Raw genomic sequence first — 19625 nt, forward strand, 5'->3', positions numbered from 1 at the left:
TCCCCTCTAATTACTAATGTGCAAGTCGTGTTTTAATACAGTCCACAAGGTAAATGTGCAGTAAGGTACTTTTTGACTAATGATTCTTTTTGACTAATGATGCGCATCGATCTTTGGTTTTTTGTACAGATGTAGCAGTTGGTGCCTTTCTCAGTGATTCTGCCGTGCTGCTGAGGTGAGGCTGATACATTTCAGTGCTTACAGACAGTTGGACTTAATTGTAAATTATGAGATGCAATTAAAAAATGTGCAGTGTGCTCGTGACCTCTTAATGCTCTTTATGGTGTTTTGAACTTCAGTCATTAAGCACTAGAATTTTATTCTACACTGATGTATTTAAGTAAACACCTCTGAGCAAAAGGAAAATGACATCCAGAAACTTCTTGGAGCAATAAAACCCGCAAATTCAACATTTAAAACTCTATTTTTATTCTTACAGTGTATAAGATAAGACACTACCATAAACATTATATTTGAAAATAACAAGTGTGTGAAGAGGTAATTATAAATTAATGCTGAAGCATTTTGTGACCATAAACTGTTTTGTATTCTTAGAACAAGACCAGTGGTGGTTGTTGAAGCGTCTTTAAAACACCCTAATGCTGTAAATCGAACTAATTTGGAATGTGTGGAAAATGGCCAACCTGCTGTGTGTGTGAATTTAATGCTTTGCTTTACCTATAAAGGACAAGATGTCCCCGGTTTTGTTGGTAAGCTACTAGATAAATATTTTGTATTGAGTACATGGATCAGTTTCCATGCTGTAGAATATTTTACCATTTGGAATATAAACAAATACAGTGTTTATAAAGTAATCCATCAACCTGAACACAGTAGAAAGAAAAGGAGTACTTGTGGCACCTTAGAGACTAACCAATTTATTTGAGCATAAGCTTATGCTCAAATAAATTGGTTAGTCTCTAAGGTGCCACAAGTACTCCTTTTCTTTTTGCGAATACAGACTAACACGGCTGTTACTCTGAAACCTGAACACAGTAGGTATCACTATGAAAAATCACTAAAAAGCTATGGCAGTAGGATTAAGGAGAATAAACAATAATGCTTTAAATATATATGGAACAAAAGAAATCCAAACAATGGTATAGGTCCAATACTAGACAAGAATGGTAACTTAGTAAACGTGATGCAGAAAAGGCAGAATTTCAATAAATATTTCTGTTCTGTATTTGGAAAGAATGAGCATGTATTCATGTCTTACAGTGATAATGAAATACTTTTTGTTCCACCATCAACTGGGAAGGATATAAAACAGCAAGTATTAAAATTAAACATTTGTAAATCAGTAGGACCAGATAATTTGCACCCAAAAAGTATAAAAAGAATTGGCCAGGGAGCTCTCTGAACCATTAATGTTGATGTTTAACAGATTTCGGAACAATGGGCAAGTTCCAGTGGACTTGAACTAACAAAATTAACACCAGTCAGGACAGTTTTATCAAAAATTGTTAGACTTATTTTTTTATAAAATTATAAGGATGATTGATAAGGATAATTGTGTTGAAACAACATACTTAGACTTCTTTAAGACATTTGACTTAGTGCTTCATGACATTCTGATAAAATATAGCACTCTAAAAAATCAATGCATCCCATATTAATGAATTAAAAATTGGTTTACTGATAGATCACAAAAAGCAATTGTAAATTGGGAATAGTCATTACATGGAGGGTTTTCTAGTGAAATCCCACAAGGTTGTATTCTCAGATAAATATATTTATCAATGATCCGGATGAAAATACAAAATTATTGCTCATACAATTTTCTTATAACAAAAAAGTTGGTGGAGTGATAAATAACGATTGGGACAGATTGGTTATACAGACTGACGTAGATCACTTGGTTAGGATGCCAAATGCAAGTTCATACATGTAAGAAGAAAGAATATAGGTCATACTTATACGATGGAGGATCCTGTCCTGGAAAGCAATAACTCTGAAAAGGACTTGGGAGTTATGGCAGAGAACCAGTTGAACATGAGCTTCCTCATTCAATACTGTAGCAAAAAGGGTGAATGTGATCTTTGGATGTATAATCAGGAGAATACCAAGTAGGATTAGGAAGATACTACATCTGAATACACTATTTATGAGATCATAATTGGAATACTGTGTCCAAGTCTGGCCCATCATTTCAAAAAGGATGTTCACAAATTGGAAAGCTTCAGATAAGAAAAAGCCTTAGAGTGAAAGACTAAAGGACAGGGGTGGGCAAACTTTTTGGCCCGAGGGCCACATCTGGATATGGAAATTGTATGGTGGGCCATGAATGCTCACAAAATTGGGGTTGGGGTTCAGGAGGGGGTGAGGGCTCTGGCTGGGGGTGCGGGCTCTGCAGTGGGGCCAGAAAAGAGGGGCTCTGGTCTGGGGCAGAGGGTTGAGGTGGGGGGGGAGGTGAGGGCTTTGGCTGGGGGTGCGGGTTTTGGGGTGGAGCTGGAGATGGGGGGGATTGGGATGCAGGAGGGTGCTCCGGGCTGGGACTGAGGAGTTCGGAGGGCGGGAGGGGGATCAGGGCTGGGGCAGGGATTTGGGGCATGGGAGAGGCTCAGGGGTGTAGGCTCCGGGCGGCAGGCTCCGGGCGGCACTTACCTCAAGCAGCTCCCGGAAGCAGCGGCATGTCCCCCCTCCGGTTCCTACGCGGGGGCAGCGCCTGCAGACAGGGCAATGTGCAGAGTCCCCTGGCTGCCCTTAAATGTAGGAGCCAGAGGGGGGACATGCTGCTGCTTCCTGAAGCCGCAGCTCGCGCTCACAGAATGGCCCCCAACCCCACTCCCCAGCGGGAGCTCAAGCGTTGGCTTAAATCAGCTGGTGGGCCGGATGTGGCCCGCAGGCAATAGTTTTCTCACCCCTGCTAAAGAAGCTCAATCAATTTAGGATATCTAAGTGGTGGTTTGATCTGGTTTACTAGTGCCGGCATGGGGAATAGATTTCTGATAGTAAATGGCTTTTTAATCTGCAGAAAAAGGTGTAACAAGATCCAATGGTTGGAAGCTGAAGCTAGACAAATTGAGACAAGAAATAAGGCCCTGTTTTGCAATAGCGAGGATAGTTAACTATTGAAACAACTTACTCAGTGATGAGGTAAATTCTCTATTGCTTGAAGTCTTAAAATCAGGGCTGGATGTTTTTCTAAAAAATATGCTATACCTCAAGCGGAGGCCATAGGCTTGAAGCAGAAATTATTGGATGAGGTTCTTTGACCTGTTTTATGCAGGAGATCAGATTAGATCATTATAATGGTTCCGTCTGGCTTTAAAATCTATGAATATTTTATTAGCTACATTACTACTGAAAGAAGTTGCACACATTATATCGGAGGGTCAACCCTGTAGTTAAGGTTGTAACTAGTTTCCTATTAATATGCCTGAATTTTTTCTCTTAATCAACATGATATGGGAGGTTAAAAAACCTATAAAGTTTCCAAAAAAATCAAAATTTTTAATTTTGGGGGCGGGCGGGGAGAAAATGACTTATCTGCATAACAGGATGGTCTAGAGACTCTATATTTGTTTTATTCTTCTATTCTCAATGAGAATTTGAGTGTTCAGGGAAAGTTACATTATTTATTTGAATTGATTATTTATTATGGTATTTTGAAATGAACTCCAAACTTTCTATGGCCCACCTCTGAGCCATCATACTCCTCCTGAGTTTAAGCAATTTTGTAAATCCTTAGTAGGGCCAGCTAGGTTAAAGGACACAGCAGAATTGTCTATGTTAAAGTTCAGAAAGAAGTACAAAGGCAAAGCAGCGTAATGGGGGTGAGGGTAGAACTTTGAATTGTTAAACTTCATACCTGTCACTGCTTCATAATGACAAGGGCTCCAATCCAAAGTCCTTCCCATCTGCCAAAACATGCTTTGTGGTCTAGCATGAAAAAGAGCTACATTTACTTTCGTAGCCTTCCTTCATTCACATAGTGCATCTGCGACCCTGTGTCTCACCTTGTACAGGGACCCACAAAACCTACCACCAGATTTGTGTGCAAATTGCCATGCCCAAGGCCAGTTTGATTTAATCCTGGATTGTCACATTGCAGGCAGGTAGGAAATTAGTCAAGGACAAATATCAGTACTCAGTGAAGACCTATACTGGCTGACTAGCAGTAACACTGTTGGTCCTCTGGAAGCAGCCTCATCCAAGGCATTCCTGGTCAGAATCGTACAGAAATGTTGCCTATTACAACCTTCCATATGGCTATGGAGAAAATGCAGTATGAGATGCTGCCACCTTCAAGGACTGATTGCATTGCTCTGCTCGTTAGTCAGTTAGGCAGAGAGAGAGAGAAAGAAGCAGCTTTCAGAAGCGCAGAACAGGGAATCGCTCTTATGGAGTTTGAGTTGGGTACACTTTTAGTTTTACTACACAAGTCCTTTCGTTATATGATTAAACCATTTAATTGTGTTGTAACATGTAAAATGGTAGAAAAAATAAGAAAGGAGCTACATAAATAATGCTGATTCTTTAAATATGTATAATTGCTTTGAAAAGTCTCCAGGGGATCAAGAATTCACATGATGACCCTATCTGAAACAGCTTTTTTCCTTTTCAGATTTGATTAGATAGCATGCATATTTCTTTTTTTATTGGAAAGAGTTGTTTGACGAAAATACAGTTACTATATTAAGTGAACTGAAAAGGAGTACTTGTGGCACCTTAGAGACTAACCAATTTATTTGAGCATAAGCTTTCGTGAGCTACATGCATCCGATGAAGTGAGCTGTAGCTCACGAAAGCTTATGCTCAAATAAATTGGTTAGTCTCTAAGGTGCCACAAGTACTCCTTTTCTTTTTGCGAATACAGACTAACACGGCTGTTACTCTGAAATAAGTGAACTGAAATGCTTTAAAAATTAAAACAGTTTGTGTCTCCAGTAGTAGACTATATAAGTATTGTAAGCATAACTACTAATAACTTTAAGGGTGAAATGAAAGGTTTGGAGTTCAGATTCCCGGAGGTTTGTGTTTGTCTGCAGCAGTCCCCGATTCAGCATGCTTAAAAGTTAAGCACTGGCTTATGTACCCTTGTTGAATTCAGGCCTTAGGTAATAGTAATGGCAACAGGAAGAGGAGGAGGTACACAAAACCCAGAATACATAAACTCAAGTCACGACAGAAGTGAAACTGTGAAATATTAAAACAATGGTGTTCTAAAATTTGCTTGTGATTTGATTATCCACAGTGTTCTGTTTGTGATTTAGGATCTTCCAGATTTTTGTATTTATTTTAAATTAAATTTCAGTCACTGAATCTATTCTTGTCGACTGTTTGCTGAAATTTTAATGCCAGTTCTGTGATTAACTGACACTGGGTTTTCTCAGTCAGATTCTAGCTATATTTATCTAAATATAAAAACAATGCACCAAAATCAGCCGTGGTGTAAATGCATGCAACTCCATTGATTTCAGTGGAGCCACGGGCTCATATCAGTGACAAGTTTGGCTCTGTGAGTCAGAAGGGAAATAATAAATTTAAGAGAACACGTTATGTATCTGCATGCATAAGTTTTCTTTTAAAATTGTGAAGTTATTTTTTCCTTTTAAATTACAGCTTTGTGTATATTCCCAAGGGTTCAAAAATACATTTAACTTGATGCTTTCTAGAGCATTTTGAGACAGACATTATGTATCCAGCAGACTCCATTTGTAAGTGATGAGGTATAACTCCTATCATAAATTAGTGAAAATAAACATGTTTCAAAGATATTTTGTAAAAAGCTTTTACTTACTTGCTTTTTAATCTTGCAGTGCTGCTTTATGACCTAAGTGTAGATGTAAGCAGAAAAACAAACACTCCTGCAAGATTTTACTTTTCTTCTAATGGAACATCAGATATGGTCTCAGGAAGTATGCAGATTTACAACAGCAATGTTACCTGCAAAAGTCATCCAGCATTTTTGAAGGTAATGTAATCTTTAGTATCTACTTTGTTTAATACAGTAATATTGTCATATGTGTAAGGGGTATCTACCTACTTTAAAAAAAGGTTTTACATAGTCTCCTATTTATGTTATCCTCACAGAAATTAAAAAATAAAATGTCTGTCCTAGCAGATCATAATCTTGTCCATTAAGTAAATGCTGAATTTCCCCCCCACACCCTGCCTCTCCACCCTTTGCTGCTTAACAGATAAGTCAACATGACTCTCTTGACTTTTCTAAGTGTGTGCCAGTATTATTAATCTCGGCAGGAATGTGTACCTATTAACATTATGCAGATGTCTCCACTAGGAGAATATAGGTATTCCTATATTTGGGATGCTAGTAGGATTTAAAAAATCTTGGTAATTTACTTTTTGCCATTTTGACCCTATTTTAGGGAAGAGAGAGTGAGAGACAGATGGCAAACTTTGTGGCTACTGAGAAGATATTGCATAGATTCACTATAGGTGCAAGAGAATCATATATGTCCACGTCTGATCAGTAGTGCTGAGCCGACTCAACAAGTTACTGAAATAGTGTATTAAGGCAGACTGGGATTTAGGGGTGTTCTGGTAAAATTTTGTGGGCCACTCTCCAGTTTGATTTTGGCCTAATATTTTTGTTTACACATTTTTAATTTTTTTGGTAACGTTTTCAAATTGAACTTTAATTACTAACTAACTTGGCCAAACTCATCCGTGGTGATACCAGCGAAGTTACACACAGGATAAATTTGACCCACTAATGGCTACATTGATTTTGTTTTTTCCTTTTAATATACATATGTTGGTGTATCCTGACTCTGCTTTCAATATCTACCTAATGTTTGCCTAAATTTAAATTTGCCTAAATAATTTGTATGACTTACATATGTAAATAATTTTGCATGGATGGCAGTAGGAGTAGCTGCTCCCTAGCTGCTGCAGCATACAGCACTCCTACTACTCTTAGTAAGGGGGAAAGAAAGGGAGCACTAGGCTGTGCATCAACACTTGCAGAATCTAATTGGCTGATCTCTCCCATTCTTCCACCTTCTGGGAAAGAGCAGCCTATCAAAGGAGAATTCTCCATAGGTAAGGGTTCTCCTGACAGAACCATAGCAGCGTCAGGGAATAACTGTACAGTCAACAGGTCCATACGCCTCCATAGGAAGTGGGAGCCACATCACCAGGAGATCAGAGGTTGCCTGTATAGATCCATGTGGTAGCTTGTAAGGCTTCTGGACCCAGGTCTTTAGGCAAGAGTGAGCAGAAGCACAGATTAGTGCTCAGGTGGTGATACATAAATCAAGACTAGGCCAAGCTTAGTGAGACTAGTGGTAATCATCATCAGCTGATCATCTGGCTGGTCCCGAAGCCCAGAGAAAGGGCTGAGCCCACCAGCCAAAAGCCTGGTTGCCCAGTGGTGTATTGCAGATCTGCATTTAGAATAGTTTATTTTCTATATATAATTGCATGAAGATAAAAGTTTCTTTAGGCAAGATCTACATGGGAATTTTGTGGGTGGTGCAACATTGATAACATATTTTAATGTTTAGTCCTACCTTTGCATTGGTCCAGATTCTGCCAACCTTACTCACACTGAATAGTACTTTATTTCTCAAGCAGATCTGTTGAATTCAGTAGATCTGGTCCTATTCAGTGTACATAAGATTGGCGTACTCTAGTCCATTGGTAATAGCACACATGTGACATGACGTCACAGGACTCTTAGTCTATGGAATACAATATGCTCTGGATACGTATGCATTGTCTGTGTTTGTGAAGTGCTGTGATGTTGTTTTATCCTCAGGTTAACATAGAGAAGCCTAAAGGTGATTTAAGATTTATATTAAAACTTTTCACAGTTGCCACATTTCAGCTAAAACCAGTAATGGAAATTCTGCTGATAAACTATACATGGTATACTACCATGCACGCTTATTTTGTCATTTAATTTGTGATTATATATAATTGAGCTCATGTAAACTTTTCCCATATAACTCCATTTTCTTTTAAATTTAGTAGTAATATTAAGACTGCCCCGCATCACCTGAGGGCTTGTCTATACTACCCGCTGGTTCGGTGGGCAGCGATCAATCCAGCGGGGGTTGATTTATCGCGTCTAGTCTAGACGCGATAAATCTACCACCGAGAGCTCTCCCGTCGAATCCGGTACTCCACTGGAGCCAGAGGTGTAGGCGGAGTCGATGGGGGAGCGTCAGCTGTCGACTCACCGCAGTGAGTAGATCTGAGTACGTCGACTTCAGCTATGTTGTTCCCGTAGACCTGCCCTCCTGCCCCCAGCGTAGACCAGGCCTTAGTCTTCTATACCTGTATGAAGCTGTTAAAGTTAACTAAGTGTGAATGTGTCTCAAGTACAGTCCTTACGGGAAAGCATGTATATTTTATATATTTTGAGTAAAGAATAATTAACAGCTAATTAATATAATGAAAGTAATATACACCAGATGCAGAGAAGACCTTGTAGAAAATTATTGTGAATTAGATAACATGTGATTTGGTCAAAGCAAGCTTGTAGATAAGAATTAAAGCAGTGGACATGTGGAGGGACAATCAGTGGCTGTCTATCTCATATACCTAGGGAATAATTTAATCAAGTTTGCTATTGTAAAACTCAGTGTTTCAAGCTGTTCAGTTTTCACAAGTAGATAACTTGGGATTCGGGCTTTGATTTGCAGCATTCCTACACGGTCAGAGTTTAATGTTGAAATTATGATTTATTGAGCAGTTTAATCATCTTAATGCAGAGTACAAAATATAAACCCCTCTCTCCGTCCCAGCTCCATATACTATTTATGTGTACTAGCAGAGCCTTTTTAGACTTCACAGAAATACCTGATCTACTGTGCCTGTCTGGGTTTGTCCCACTTGTCCATTGCCCTTCTGTCTCACCTACCCTTACTTGTAAGATGCAAAATTACTGAACTGTGACCATAAATATTTTAAAATAAAACAATCTACCTGGTGACAAAGAAACTTCTGTTGGGTCTTCAACCAAATAAAATTTCAATTAACAATTGTTGTTTAATCATAAAATACACTCTTCAGTTAGGAATTGACTGCTCTCATCATTGTTACTGAAAATTAGCACAGAAGTCATGGAGAAATAGGGAAGAAAAAAGTATATTGAAGGAAGAAGATTTCATTTCTGTGGTTTACAAAGTGATTATATATGTGAAAATAGAGGTAAACTTGCAGTGTTTTCTTTATATACATGTCTGTTTTATATGATTAACTCATTAGGTTTCCAATTTTAATAGAAAGATGTAAGGGATATCCTGACTCCTATACACCTTGAAGCAACTTATCGTCTTGGGCATCATGTTCTAAGGAAAAGAAGTGTGGAGGAATTCCCACCACTTGAACCAGTTCTTCAGCAGAGGAAAGAAAAAGACACTATAAAAAACAAGGTTAAGATATGGATATTTTTGTCTCAACTTCAACAAAATGAATACACATTGTAAATCATTATTTAAAGCAAATTTCACACAGTGAAGTATAACTAAGGAATGCATTTTCTGAATTGGTATCTAGATCTCATGGTGACGGGGACATTAAAAATGCCTTGAGTTTGTTAAATAAACCAGTAGGCTAAAACTAGAATGCTAAGTTTTGTCTAAAGGATGCATTGCTTACAGAACATACGTCTAGTTTGTATTTCATATTTTTTACTTTAATGGTACATATGAAGTAGCACAGGATTATACTGAAGCATGTAATTATCTCTTATTAATTATATTCTATTATTGTTTTAGGTATTAGTACTAGACATTTTCTTAACAGTCTTCTAGTTTCACATGATCTGCTGAGTCAAATCCCAGTATGAACTGCATGTTAGATACCCAGTACGCTGCTTCTATTTATACTCCATTATTTCAACAACGTTGATGAAGTATTTATTATATTGAGCTACTCCCAAGTTTTCAAGCACAGTGATTGGGAAAACCATACATTACAGTACCATAACAAAGCTATTCCCTACCCCTTCTCCCTCCCCCAGGAGCAAAAGTCAAAGTGTTCTTATGATTTGTAATTGGTATAATTAAATAACATTATTCTGACTCTCACCAGTCATAAGTTTCACAAATTCAAAATAAATTTGACAGCCAGAATTTTGAGACACCTACAGGTTTCTTCTAACTCAACCAACGCACATCACTACTGTCAGAGAAACCTAATATCACATAGGCAATCTTTATTGAGATAAACCGTGTAGCCTGGCTAGCTGCTGCCCTATCCTAGGAGACTGCAGAACGGTCCCAGGAACTTCAGTCCCCTAAAATGCTTTGTCCTTGCATGTAGGAAAGTGATCAGGAACAGTCAGCATGAATTCACCAAGGGCAAGTCATGCCTGACTAATCTAATTGCCTTCTATGACAAGATAACTGGTTCTGTGGATGAAGGGAAAGCAGTGGACGTGTTGTTCCTTGACTTTAGCAAAGCTTTTGACACTGTCTCCCACAATATTCTTGCCAGCAAGTTAAAGAAGTATGGGCTGGATGAATGGACTATAAGGTGGATAGAAAGCTGGCTAGATTGTCGGGCTCAACGGGTAGTGATGAATGGCTCCATGTCTAGTTGGTAGCCGGTATCAAGTGAAGTGCCCCAAGGGTCAGTCCTGGGGCCGGTTTTGTTCAAGATCTTCATAAATGATCTGGAGGATGGTGTGGATTGCACCCTCAGCAAGTTTGCAGACGACACTAAACTGGGAGGAGAGGTAGATACGCTGGAGGGTAGGGATACAGAGGGACCTAGACAAATTGGAGGATTGGGTCAAAAGAAATCTGATGAGGTTCAACAAGGACAAGTGCAGAGTCCTGCACTTAGGACAGAAGAATCCCATGCACCACTACAGACTAGGGACCGAATGGCTCGGCAGCAGTTCTGCAGAAAAGGACCTAGGGGTTACAGTGGATGAGAAGCTGGATATGATTCAACAGTGTGCCCTTGCTGCCAAGAAGGCCAATGGCATTTTGGGATGTATAAGTAGGGGCATTGCCAGCAGATCGAGGGACATGATCGTTCCCCTCTATTCGACATTGGTGAGGCCTCGTCTGGAGTACTGTGTCCAGTTTTGGGCCCCACACTACAAGAAAGATGTGGAAAAATTGGAAAGAGTCCAGCGGAGGGCAACAAAAATGATTAGGGGTCTGGAACCAATGAGTTATGAGGAGAGGCTGAGGGAACTGGGGATGCTTAGTCTACAGAAGAGAAGAATGAGGGGGGATTTGATAGCTGCTTTCAACTACCTGAGAGGTGGATCCAAAGAGGATGGCTCTAGACTGTTCTCAGTGGTAGCAGAGGACAGAACAAGGAGTAATGGTCTCAAGTTGCAGTGGGGGAGATTTAGGTTGGATATTAGGAAAAACTTTTTCACTAGGAGGGTGGTGAAACACTGGAATGCGTTACCTAGGGAGGTGGTGGAATCTCCTTCCTTAGAAGTTTTTAAGGTTAGGCTTGACAAAGCCCTGGCTGGGATGATTTAGTTGGGGATCGGTCCTGCTTTGAGCAGGGGGTTGGACTAGATGACCTCCTGAAGTCCCTTCCAACCCTGATATTCTATGATTCTATGATTATACCTTTTAGAATTGGCTGATCGTATCTCTGTTGGCCCAAGAATGAGACACTTAGGGTGAGACAGAATGCTGTGTCTGTTAACCTATGTACACTGCATGTGGCCAGAGAAATGGCAAGTCACCACCTGATTTAGCTCCTCCTTCGGTAGCAAGGGCTATTGGGCACTCATGGTGCTTAGATAATAACATGATGATACATGCCTTAGAATTATGTTGTACTTGTTACTGTGTTCATACTGTTTTGAAATATTTCCACTTTTATCGTCTCTTTACAGATGGTTTTTGCAAGATTTTGTTCCAGAGAAAACTGTTCTGCTGACTTGAAAGTTTCTGGAAAACTTGCATTTTCAAAGTAAGTACAATATGACTTCTGTCTGCTGAATGAGATTGAGTAGGGCTTTATTTATCTAATTTAGTTTTCCTTGCTATCTTGGTAAAATTAATTTGCAAAAGTAGACTGAGTTCCCTAAGCAAACATTACATGAATAGAAGAAATTGGTTTCCAATTAAAGATAATTAAACAAACAACCTTTCAGAAAGCATAACAGTAATGTATTTTATACATAAGAACAGTTCTTTTTCAATTATACTCATAAGATATTATTCCCAAAAAAGGATTTTGTTGTTCATAAGAGAAAAATTTCTGAATTTCTAATTCAGATGTACTGAGATACATGTAACTCGCCGCACATCCAAAAGTTAGACCCCTTTTAACGGACAAGAATTAAACTGTTTCCATTGCTGTTATGACAGTACCATACTTGCAGTGTACAAAAGGAAATACTTCATTTTTGTGCTAGCAGATTGCTGTATTTACTATTTTGATTATGAAATAAGGAAAAAGAACTACTTACGAATATTCACTGTACAGTTTAACACTAATGATCGAGGCACCAGATGGTTGTGCATTATGTGTGGTTTGGATTCTTTTCCCCTAGATATACTAGCTTGCATTTTCCAAGATGAATTTCATTTTATAACTTTTTACCCATGTTCCTAATCTCTTTAGGTACTCTGTATTATTTCTTGGTCCACACAGGTGGTTGCAGCTTCTTCCAATTTGTTATCTTCCTTAAATTTCATTATCATGCTAGACTATTAATTTTATTTAAATATCATGGCAGTTCATTAAAACTGGATCTCTGCAGAACTAAACACTCTTCCTCTGTGAGATACTATCATTACCCTTTATAGTCCTTCAGCTAGTTTTCAATTCACGTGACAGCATTCCTACCCAATGTGATTTGAATTCTTTTTTGGGTAAGATTTTAAAAGATCTGTTCATGCCATGTCCCTTCTCCTCTCCCCAAGTATAAGAACATAAAAATGGCCATACTGGGTCAGACCAATAGTTCACCTAACCCAGTATCCTGTCTTCACACAGTGACCAATGCCAAAAACTTCAGAGGGAATGAACAGAACAGGGCAATTATTGTGTGATCCATCCCTGTTGTCCAGTCCCAGCATCAGGCAATCACACACTTAGGGGGACACACAGCATGGGACTGAATCCATGACCATCTCTCTCACCAACAGTAGTTGGTCCAATAAAAGATATTACCTCACCCATTTTGTGTCTCTAATATCCTGGGACTGACATGACTATACCAACACTGCATACATCTTGGATAATAGCCATCGATGGACCTATCCTCCATCAACTTATCTAATTCTTTTTTGAACGCAGTAATACTTTTGGCCTTCACAACATCCCTTGGCAATGAATTCCACAGATTGACTGTGTGTGTTGTGAAGAAGTACTTCCTTTTGTTTGTTTTTGTTTTAAACCTGCTGCCTATCAGTTTCATTGTGTTTCATGATTAGAACCTGGCTTCAGTGTCTCCTTGCAAACCCTGAGGGCTGAGAAATTTTATCTTCTGCATATCCCTGATACAACATGGAACTAGCTGCCTGATTAAACGTAGTTTTGTTTTATGAATAGTCAGATTTTTACAGGTCCTAATGAATTGAGCTGCTAGTTTCATCTTGTAAAACATCTTAAAATGGTACATAAATAATACTATAATCATGTTATTTTGATTAATGACTCTTACGTGATTCTGGGCACAAGTTTTTGAGTCTTCATGGATTTCAGAGCAAGATTCTTCTCCTTCCCTCAACCATTTTCTTAGGCTTTAAGATAGTACTGCTTGAAAAATTTTGCATTTTTCTAATGTAAAGGATTTGGAGTATTTTCACTAGCATTAATACAAGATAAGCAGGTTTATAAATACTATTAAATTTTAGAGGAAGGAAATAGAGCACAAGAATTTGTACCATCTTTTTCAACCAAAATAAATAGGCTACATATCTTGATAAAGTGTGAAATATCACCTTAAATTACTTTTTGCCGTAGTATCTGGATTAAAAACTGGTTAGCTGTGAAGCATTAATTTATTCTGTCAAGACAGAATACATTCATTATCCAGGAACAGCAAAGCAAATGCCCTTTTTTTTTTTTTTTTTTTTTTTTAAGACAAATATCTCCTCAATGAATGGAAGCGTTCAGGGGTGGTCACTGAAATACTTCACTTGAGACTTGTCCTTTACTTCTTGGATTATGGTTCAGCATGTATGCACGACCTTGTTCTGTTTCTATTGCTTAGATTCTGGTCTGCTCTATACATTTCAGATACGCATTATACATGGTTTTAATGTAGAATGAAATATGATTACCAGGGAAAAGCTCTAGTTCAGCTTTGTCACACTCCCAGATGTGCACCTGGTGCTTTATGGCACTTATGTACTAAGCTGGCGGGTGGGCACCTTGTTAATGAATCAAGTTGCAGTAAAATGTATACCAGAAAAGAGTAGAATAGCAATTATGTAAATGTGGTAAAATAACTTAAAAAGGTAAAGTGAAGGTGAAATCCAGCGGCTGAAACGTTAACACTGTGTTTCTCTTTAATGTGATGTTGTCTTGGAACCTCGCTGCTTATGCAGTGCTTTCACCTTCTGTTGCTTGTCTAAGTGCCAACTTCTTTCCCAGAGGTGTTCAGTGACTAATGTTTGGTTTCAAGCCAGAATATTTGATAAATGCCTATTTCTAGGCAGCTCTTCTACAAGTCTTAATTAAACTTTAATGTCAAACTGAAGTTTACTTTTAGAACCTCTTAGGTACCTTCACTTGTAACATGATTATAGAACACTGGGTAGAACATAAAATAGCATGTTCCCTCACCTTCCTGTCGTCCTGTTTCACATGAACTCAGTCCCACACCTCAATTGAAAGCTGAAGACTGCAGCCTTATGTGGCACATAGGGATATAAATGCAAGGCTTTAATCATAAACATTTCCCTGTGTTTAAAAATTAATAGTGCAGATCTCAATAGCAGGCAGAGAAAAACCCAAACTAGTGAGACCAGAAACTCTCAACCATACATAAGCATTACAATTTATGCACATATTTATTGCCCTGTTGGAATGTTCCTTAATAAATTCAGTCGACATGTCCACCCTCATTCTAATGTTCTCCATTCTGGGTGACATTCTCCTCTGTGCAGAGGGCCTGCCAAGCCTTAACTTGAGGGCTTAAGTGATTGCGTAAGCCTCATGTGGCTCCTCTGCACAGGAGTAACTTCCCCTTAGAGATGCTGAAGCAGGAGGACACTCTTCTACATCTCTGTCTGGGACAAGACCTAGCAGAAGAGTAAGCACCATTCCTTCCGTAGTCATGCATCTCTGAACTAGCGCTCATTACTCAGACCCTAAAAAGTGCAATGCAAATGAAACATTTTGGCGGATTGACTACTGTTGAAATGGTGAAGATTGAGTTGCCCTCAGCTAGAAGAATAAGCCAAATACCTATTTGACCAACAACCTCCAGTTGGGCTTTTGCAAATACCTTGCTACACTGAAATCAAAGGAAGAGTTTCGCTTTTTTTTTTCCTTTCCTTTCTCCAGACGCTCTCCTTTTTACTGAGGCCACTTGTCTCTGTACATGCCATACATATCACTGGTTTTCTCATACAGTATAACATTTTAAATATATTCCTTATTTTTATAGACTTCATGAAAAGAAAACATATCTTTCAGTTGGAAGTATGAAGACTTTACTCTTGAATATATCACTAAGCAATGCTGGAGATGATGCATATGAAACTGCCCTCGACATCCAACTCCCTAAAGGTCTTTATTTTGTCAGAGTTCTAGAACAGGTAAGAATTGAAATTCTAGGTCGTCATAATCCCTTGACCATTCTCACATTACCTGGACAGACTGTACAGCTGTGTCTACACTACAGCTTAGAGCAAGCTTCTCAGCCGCGGTAGACAGACTCATGCTAGTAGGGTTAACACAAGCACACTAAATATAGGTGTGTGGATGCTGTGGCACAAGAGGAGGCTCGAGTTACCCACTTGAGCTCAGACCCATGGGGTAGGGTTGACAGAAAACCTCTATGTAGGGAAAGCTGACAACACCCCAGATTTTCTGCTTAAAAATTTAGTTAATCCATCCACAGAGTGGGCACAGTTTAATCAAGTTGGCCACATTTTTTATTTAATAGTGAAGTATTGCAGTAAATGAACAAAAGTAATGACTTCTAAATGTATTTGGAAATACTAGTATTTAACCTTCCTCATAGATTACAACCCTACTAAATTCATGGCTGTGAAAAATCTGGTCTCCACCATGAAATCTGCTAGGGAGGGACAGGGCTGTGGGCGCCCTACCACAGGGGAGGGCAAATGATGGCCCGCGGGCTGGATCCGGCCCATCAGGGCTTTCAATCCGGCCCGCAGGATTGCCAGCCCCGTGGCGCAGTGGGGCTAATGCAGGCTCCCTGCCTGCCCTGGCCCCACGCCACTCCCAGAAGTGGCCGGCACCACATCCTGCAGCCCCTGGGGAAGGGGGTTGGGTCGGGAGAGGGCTCTGTGCGCTGCCCTCACCTGCAGGCACCACCTCTGCAGCTCCCATTGGCCAGGAACAGGGAACCACGGCCAATAGGAACTTCGGGGGTGGTACCCACAGGCGAGGGAAGCGCGCGGCAGAGCCGCTTGCCCCGCCCCATCCCCAGGAGCCACTGCCGGACATGCTGGCCACTTCTGGGAGCAGCGTAAGTCCAGGGCAGGCAGGGAGCCTGCCTTAGCCCCGCTGCACGCTGCTGCCACCCCAGAGCCACTCGAAGTAAGTGGTTCCGGGCCAGAGCCCGCACCCTGAACCCCTGCTGCACGCCCCCAGCACCCGAACCCCCTGCCCTGAGCCCCTTCCTGCACTCCCACACTCCCTCCCGCACCCCAACCCCCTGCCCGAGCTCTACATTCATGGCCCTGCGTACAATTTCCCCACCCAGATGTGGCCCTCAGGTCAAAAAGTTTGCCCATCCCTGCCCTACCATGTGCTGGGCTCCTGGCTCCTAGCCCTGGCGGGGTTGGGGAGGGAAGGGACTTCCTCTTCACCTGCGACGGCCACTCTCAGGGCTGGGTCAGACCCACCTCTAGGAACATCCCCCAACTGCAGAAATCTCCACAGCCTTGGCCCTCTTCCTGCCCCCATTGCTCTCCAGCCGTGGGGGGAGGGATCATTGCACAGTGAGCAGCCACAGAGATTCTTGCTGCTGGAGAAGGGTCCCAGAGGTGGGTTTGACCCGACCACGGGAGTGGCCCCTGCAAGAGAAGAAGTCCTATCCCTCCCCAGCCCCGCCAGGACTAGCACCTTGACCCTGGTGTACAGTTGGAGCCCCCAGCTGGAGCACCCAGCCAGCAGCCCTGGAACCAGGAGGGCCAGGGGACTTTTTAACATGAACGAAGTTTGTAGGGTAGGAGACGGTATTGCCCCCCGAAAACTGCACTCCTCGGGCAGGCACAGAGCCCCTGGTGGCGCCATTCCGTGCCTGCCCAAGGCTTGCAGTTTGGAGGGCAGTGCTGCCCCGACCCCAAAACTATGCCTATGTTAAAAAGTGGGGGGCATGGCCCCCCCCGTTCCAGCACTGGTGACACTTCTACAAAGGTTCCAAGAACCCTTGCCCCCAGCCCTGCCCCCTCTGGCTCTAGGCTCAGCACTTGGGAGTTGAAGGGGCCTTGGGCTGGCTGTGTGTGTTTGTGGGGGACCACAGCTCCCCTTGACCACACAGCCCTGGATGGTCACCCACCCGTAAGGCCAGCCCTGCCTCCCCAAAAAATGATGACACCCCCCCATACCACGTGACCCTCACATTTGTGCTGCTTGCTGCCCAGCTCTGAAGGCAGTGCCTCCCATCAGCAGCAGTGCAGAAGTAAGGGTGGCAATACCGCAACCCTCTTACAATAGCTTTGCGATCCTCCCACAACCTTCTTTTGGGTCAGAACCAACACCATGAAATTTCAGATTTAAATATCTGAAATGGTGCAAGTGATGATTTTTAAAATTCTATGACCATGAAATAAAATGGGCCTTTAATTGGGTAAGTCCCTACTCACAGTATCATAGAAATATAGGGCTGGGAAGGGACTTCAAGAGATAATCTGGTCCAGTGGTTTTCAACCTTGGGTCCACAAACTATATCAGCGAAAGGTTATCATTATCACAGAACAGTAGTTTTCAACCTGCGGTCCACCGCCCCCTGGGGTCAGCAGATGATGTCTAAGATTTCCAAAGGAGTCCACACCACCAGTCAAAATTCTTAGGGGTCTGCAAATGAAAAAGGGTTGAAAACCACTGGGCTAGTGCATCCCTCCACATCGAGGCAGGTATACATAAACCATCCCTGATAGATATTTGTCTATCCTGTTCTCCTGTTTTTAAAAACCTGCGGGGACTGATCCTGTGAGCTGTTCTCAGGAGGTACAGCGCACCTATTGGATCAGGAACGGCTGCTTTTTTTTTTTTTAGAAAGCTGGAGGCTAATTATAATCTTGCGAAGGAGACAAATTCTTTCCCTCTAAATTTTTTTTTTATTAAAGAATTTACTTCTAAGATGTTTATACTGGACTTCTTATCTTTGAGAGGGTAATTTTAGACTTAAATAGGTTGACAGTCTACTTGCAAAGTCAACTCATTAACAAACAGAATATGAAGAGGTAATTTGATTGGTGCAAGGAATTGAGCAATATGGACTCATTGGACTAGTCAACTAGTAGCAGCAGAAATATTTTGTAAATTCCCACTGATGTTCACTGAAGTAGTAAATACTCCAAGTGAAATTTTATGGCATATACGTAGCTTGAAATTTCTGAAATAACTTTGCTAAATGGTCATTAGATTCATCACTTAAGTGTTACTGTTTTTTTATTCTTTAATTTTAGGAAGAAACACAGATACATTGCAAAATCTCCGATAACGAAGCTCATGCAATGAGACTTTACTGCAGTGTTGGGTATTTATATGTAGATCATCTGTCAAAGGTAAAATAAATCTGAAATTGTTAATCTTTAAAACTACATCTTGTTGTATGAGTAAATGCTTAAAACGTATGACTTGGAAGGGGAAACTTTATATTACACACTCTACATAATGTCTGCTAAAGCTAGAATGACAATGTTCAACAAATAAATTATTGCTCACCTTCTTCCTCTCTATACCATATTCACCATCATGATAATTGAGAACCTGAGCTTCTCATAATCATAGTTTTGAATGGGCAAGCTCTAGGAATAGTTTATTAAGAGTTAACATTTTGTCAGATTTTGCATGGCATCCCATTTGATTTTGCTTTACTTCATTGAGGACACAATCTCCATTATTGCATTTATGGGAGGGTCTGAGTTTCTGTTAACAAGTCAAAGCTAAATATCGCACTGAGTCTCCAAGGACAAGATATACACAACAGAATGTGTGTATTGCACCTAAGTCGACACTTTGTAGGTATGCCAGTGGTTTTCTTTAAAATCATTATAATAAAAATCCTTCATTCCGTTATCAAGAAATTAGCCTTCTGCAGTTTATTGGAAACAATGCATTCAAATCAAATTGTAATCACTAATGTATCAAGAACAGGCATACCATACATACTGTAATCTTGCTCCCTTTATGGTGAACCGTACCAAGGAAGTCATTGAAATGTTACTTTTCTAGTTTTATTCTTTTAACTGATATTGATGTGTCATTACCATGTGATTAAAAAAAGGATTTTAACAATCAGAAAACGATTTATTTAATCCAAAGATTCAAGAGCATCTCAGTTTTCAGTT

The 19625-nt window shown here is 40.6% G+C and overlaps 1 protein-coding gene across 1 annotated transcript in view; it reads left to right on the plus strand.

Annotated features, from left to right (window-relative positions):
- Positions 1-19625, plus strand: part of ITGA4 (integrin subunit alpha 4) — a 56163-nt gene that overhangs the window by 25131 nt on the left and 11407 nt on the right. Inside the window, 7 exon segments of the mRNA XM_027831897.3 lie at positions 130-175; positions 556-710; positions 5766-5920; positions 9201-9350; positions 11792-11868; positions 15524-15674; positions 18741-18839. Coding sequence (XP_027687698.2) covers positions 130-175; positions 556-710; positions 5766-5920; positions 9201-9350; positions 11792-11868; positions 15524-15674; positions 18741-18839 — 833 coding nt within the window.

The sequence above is a fragment of the Chelonia mydas genome, chromosome 11 (genome assembly GCF_015237465.2).
Source record: "Chelonia mydas isolate rCheMyd1 chromosome 11, rCheMyd1.pri.v2, whole genome shotgun sequence".
Lineage (NCBI taxonomy): Eukaryota > Metazoa > Chordata > Testudines > Cheloniidae > Chelonia > Chelonia mydas.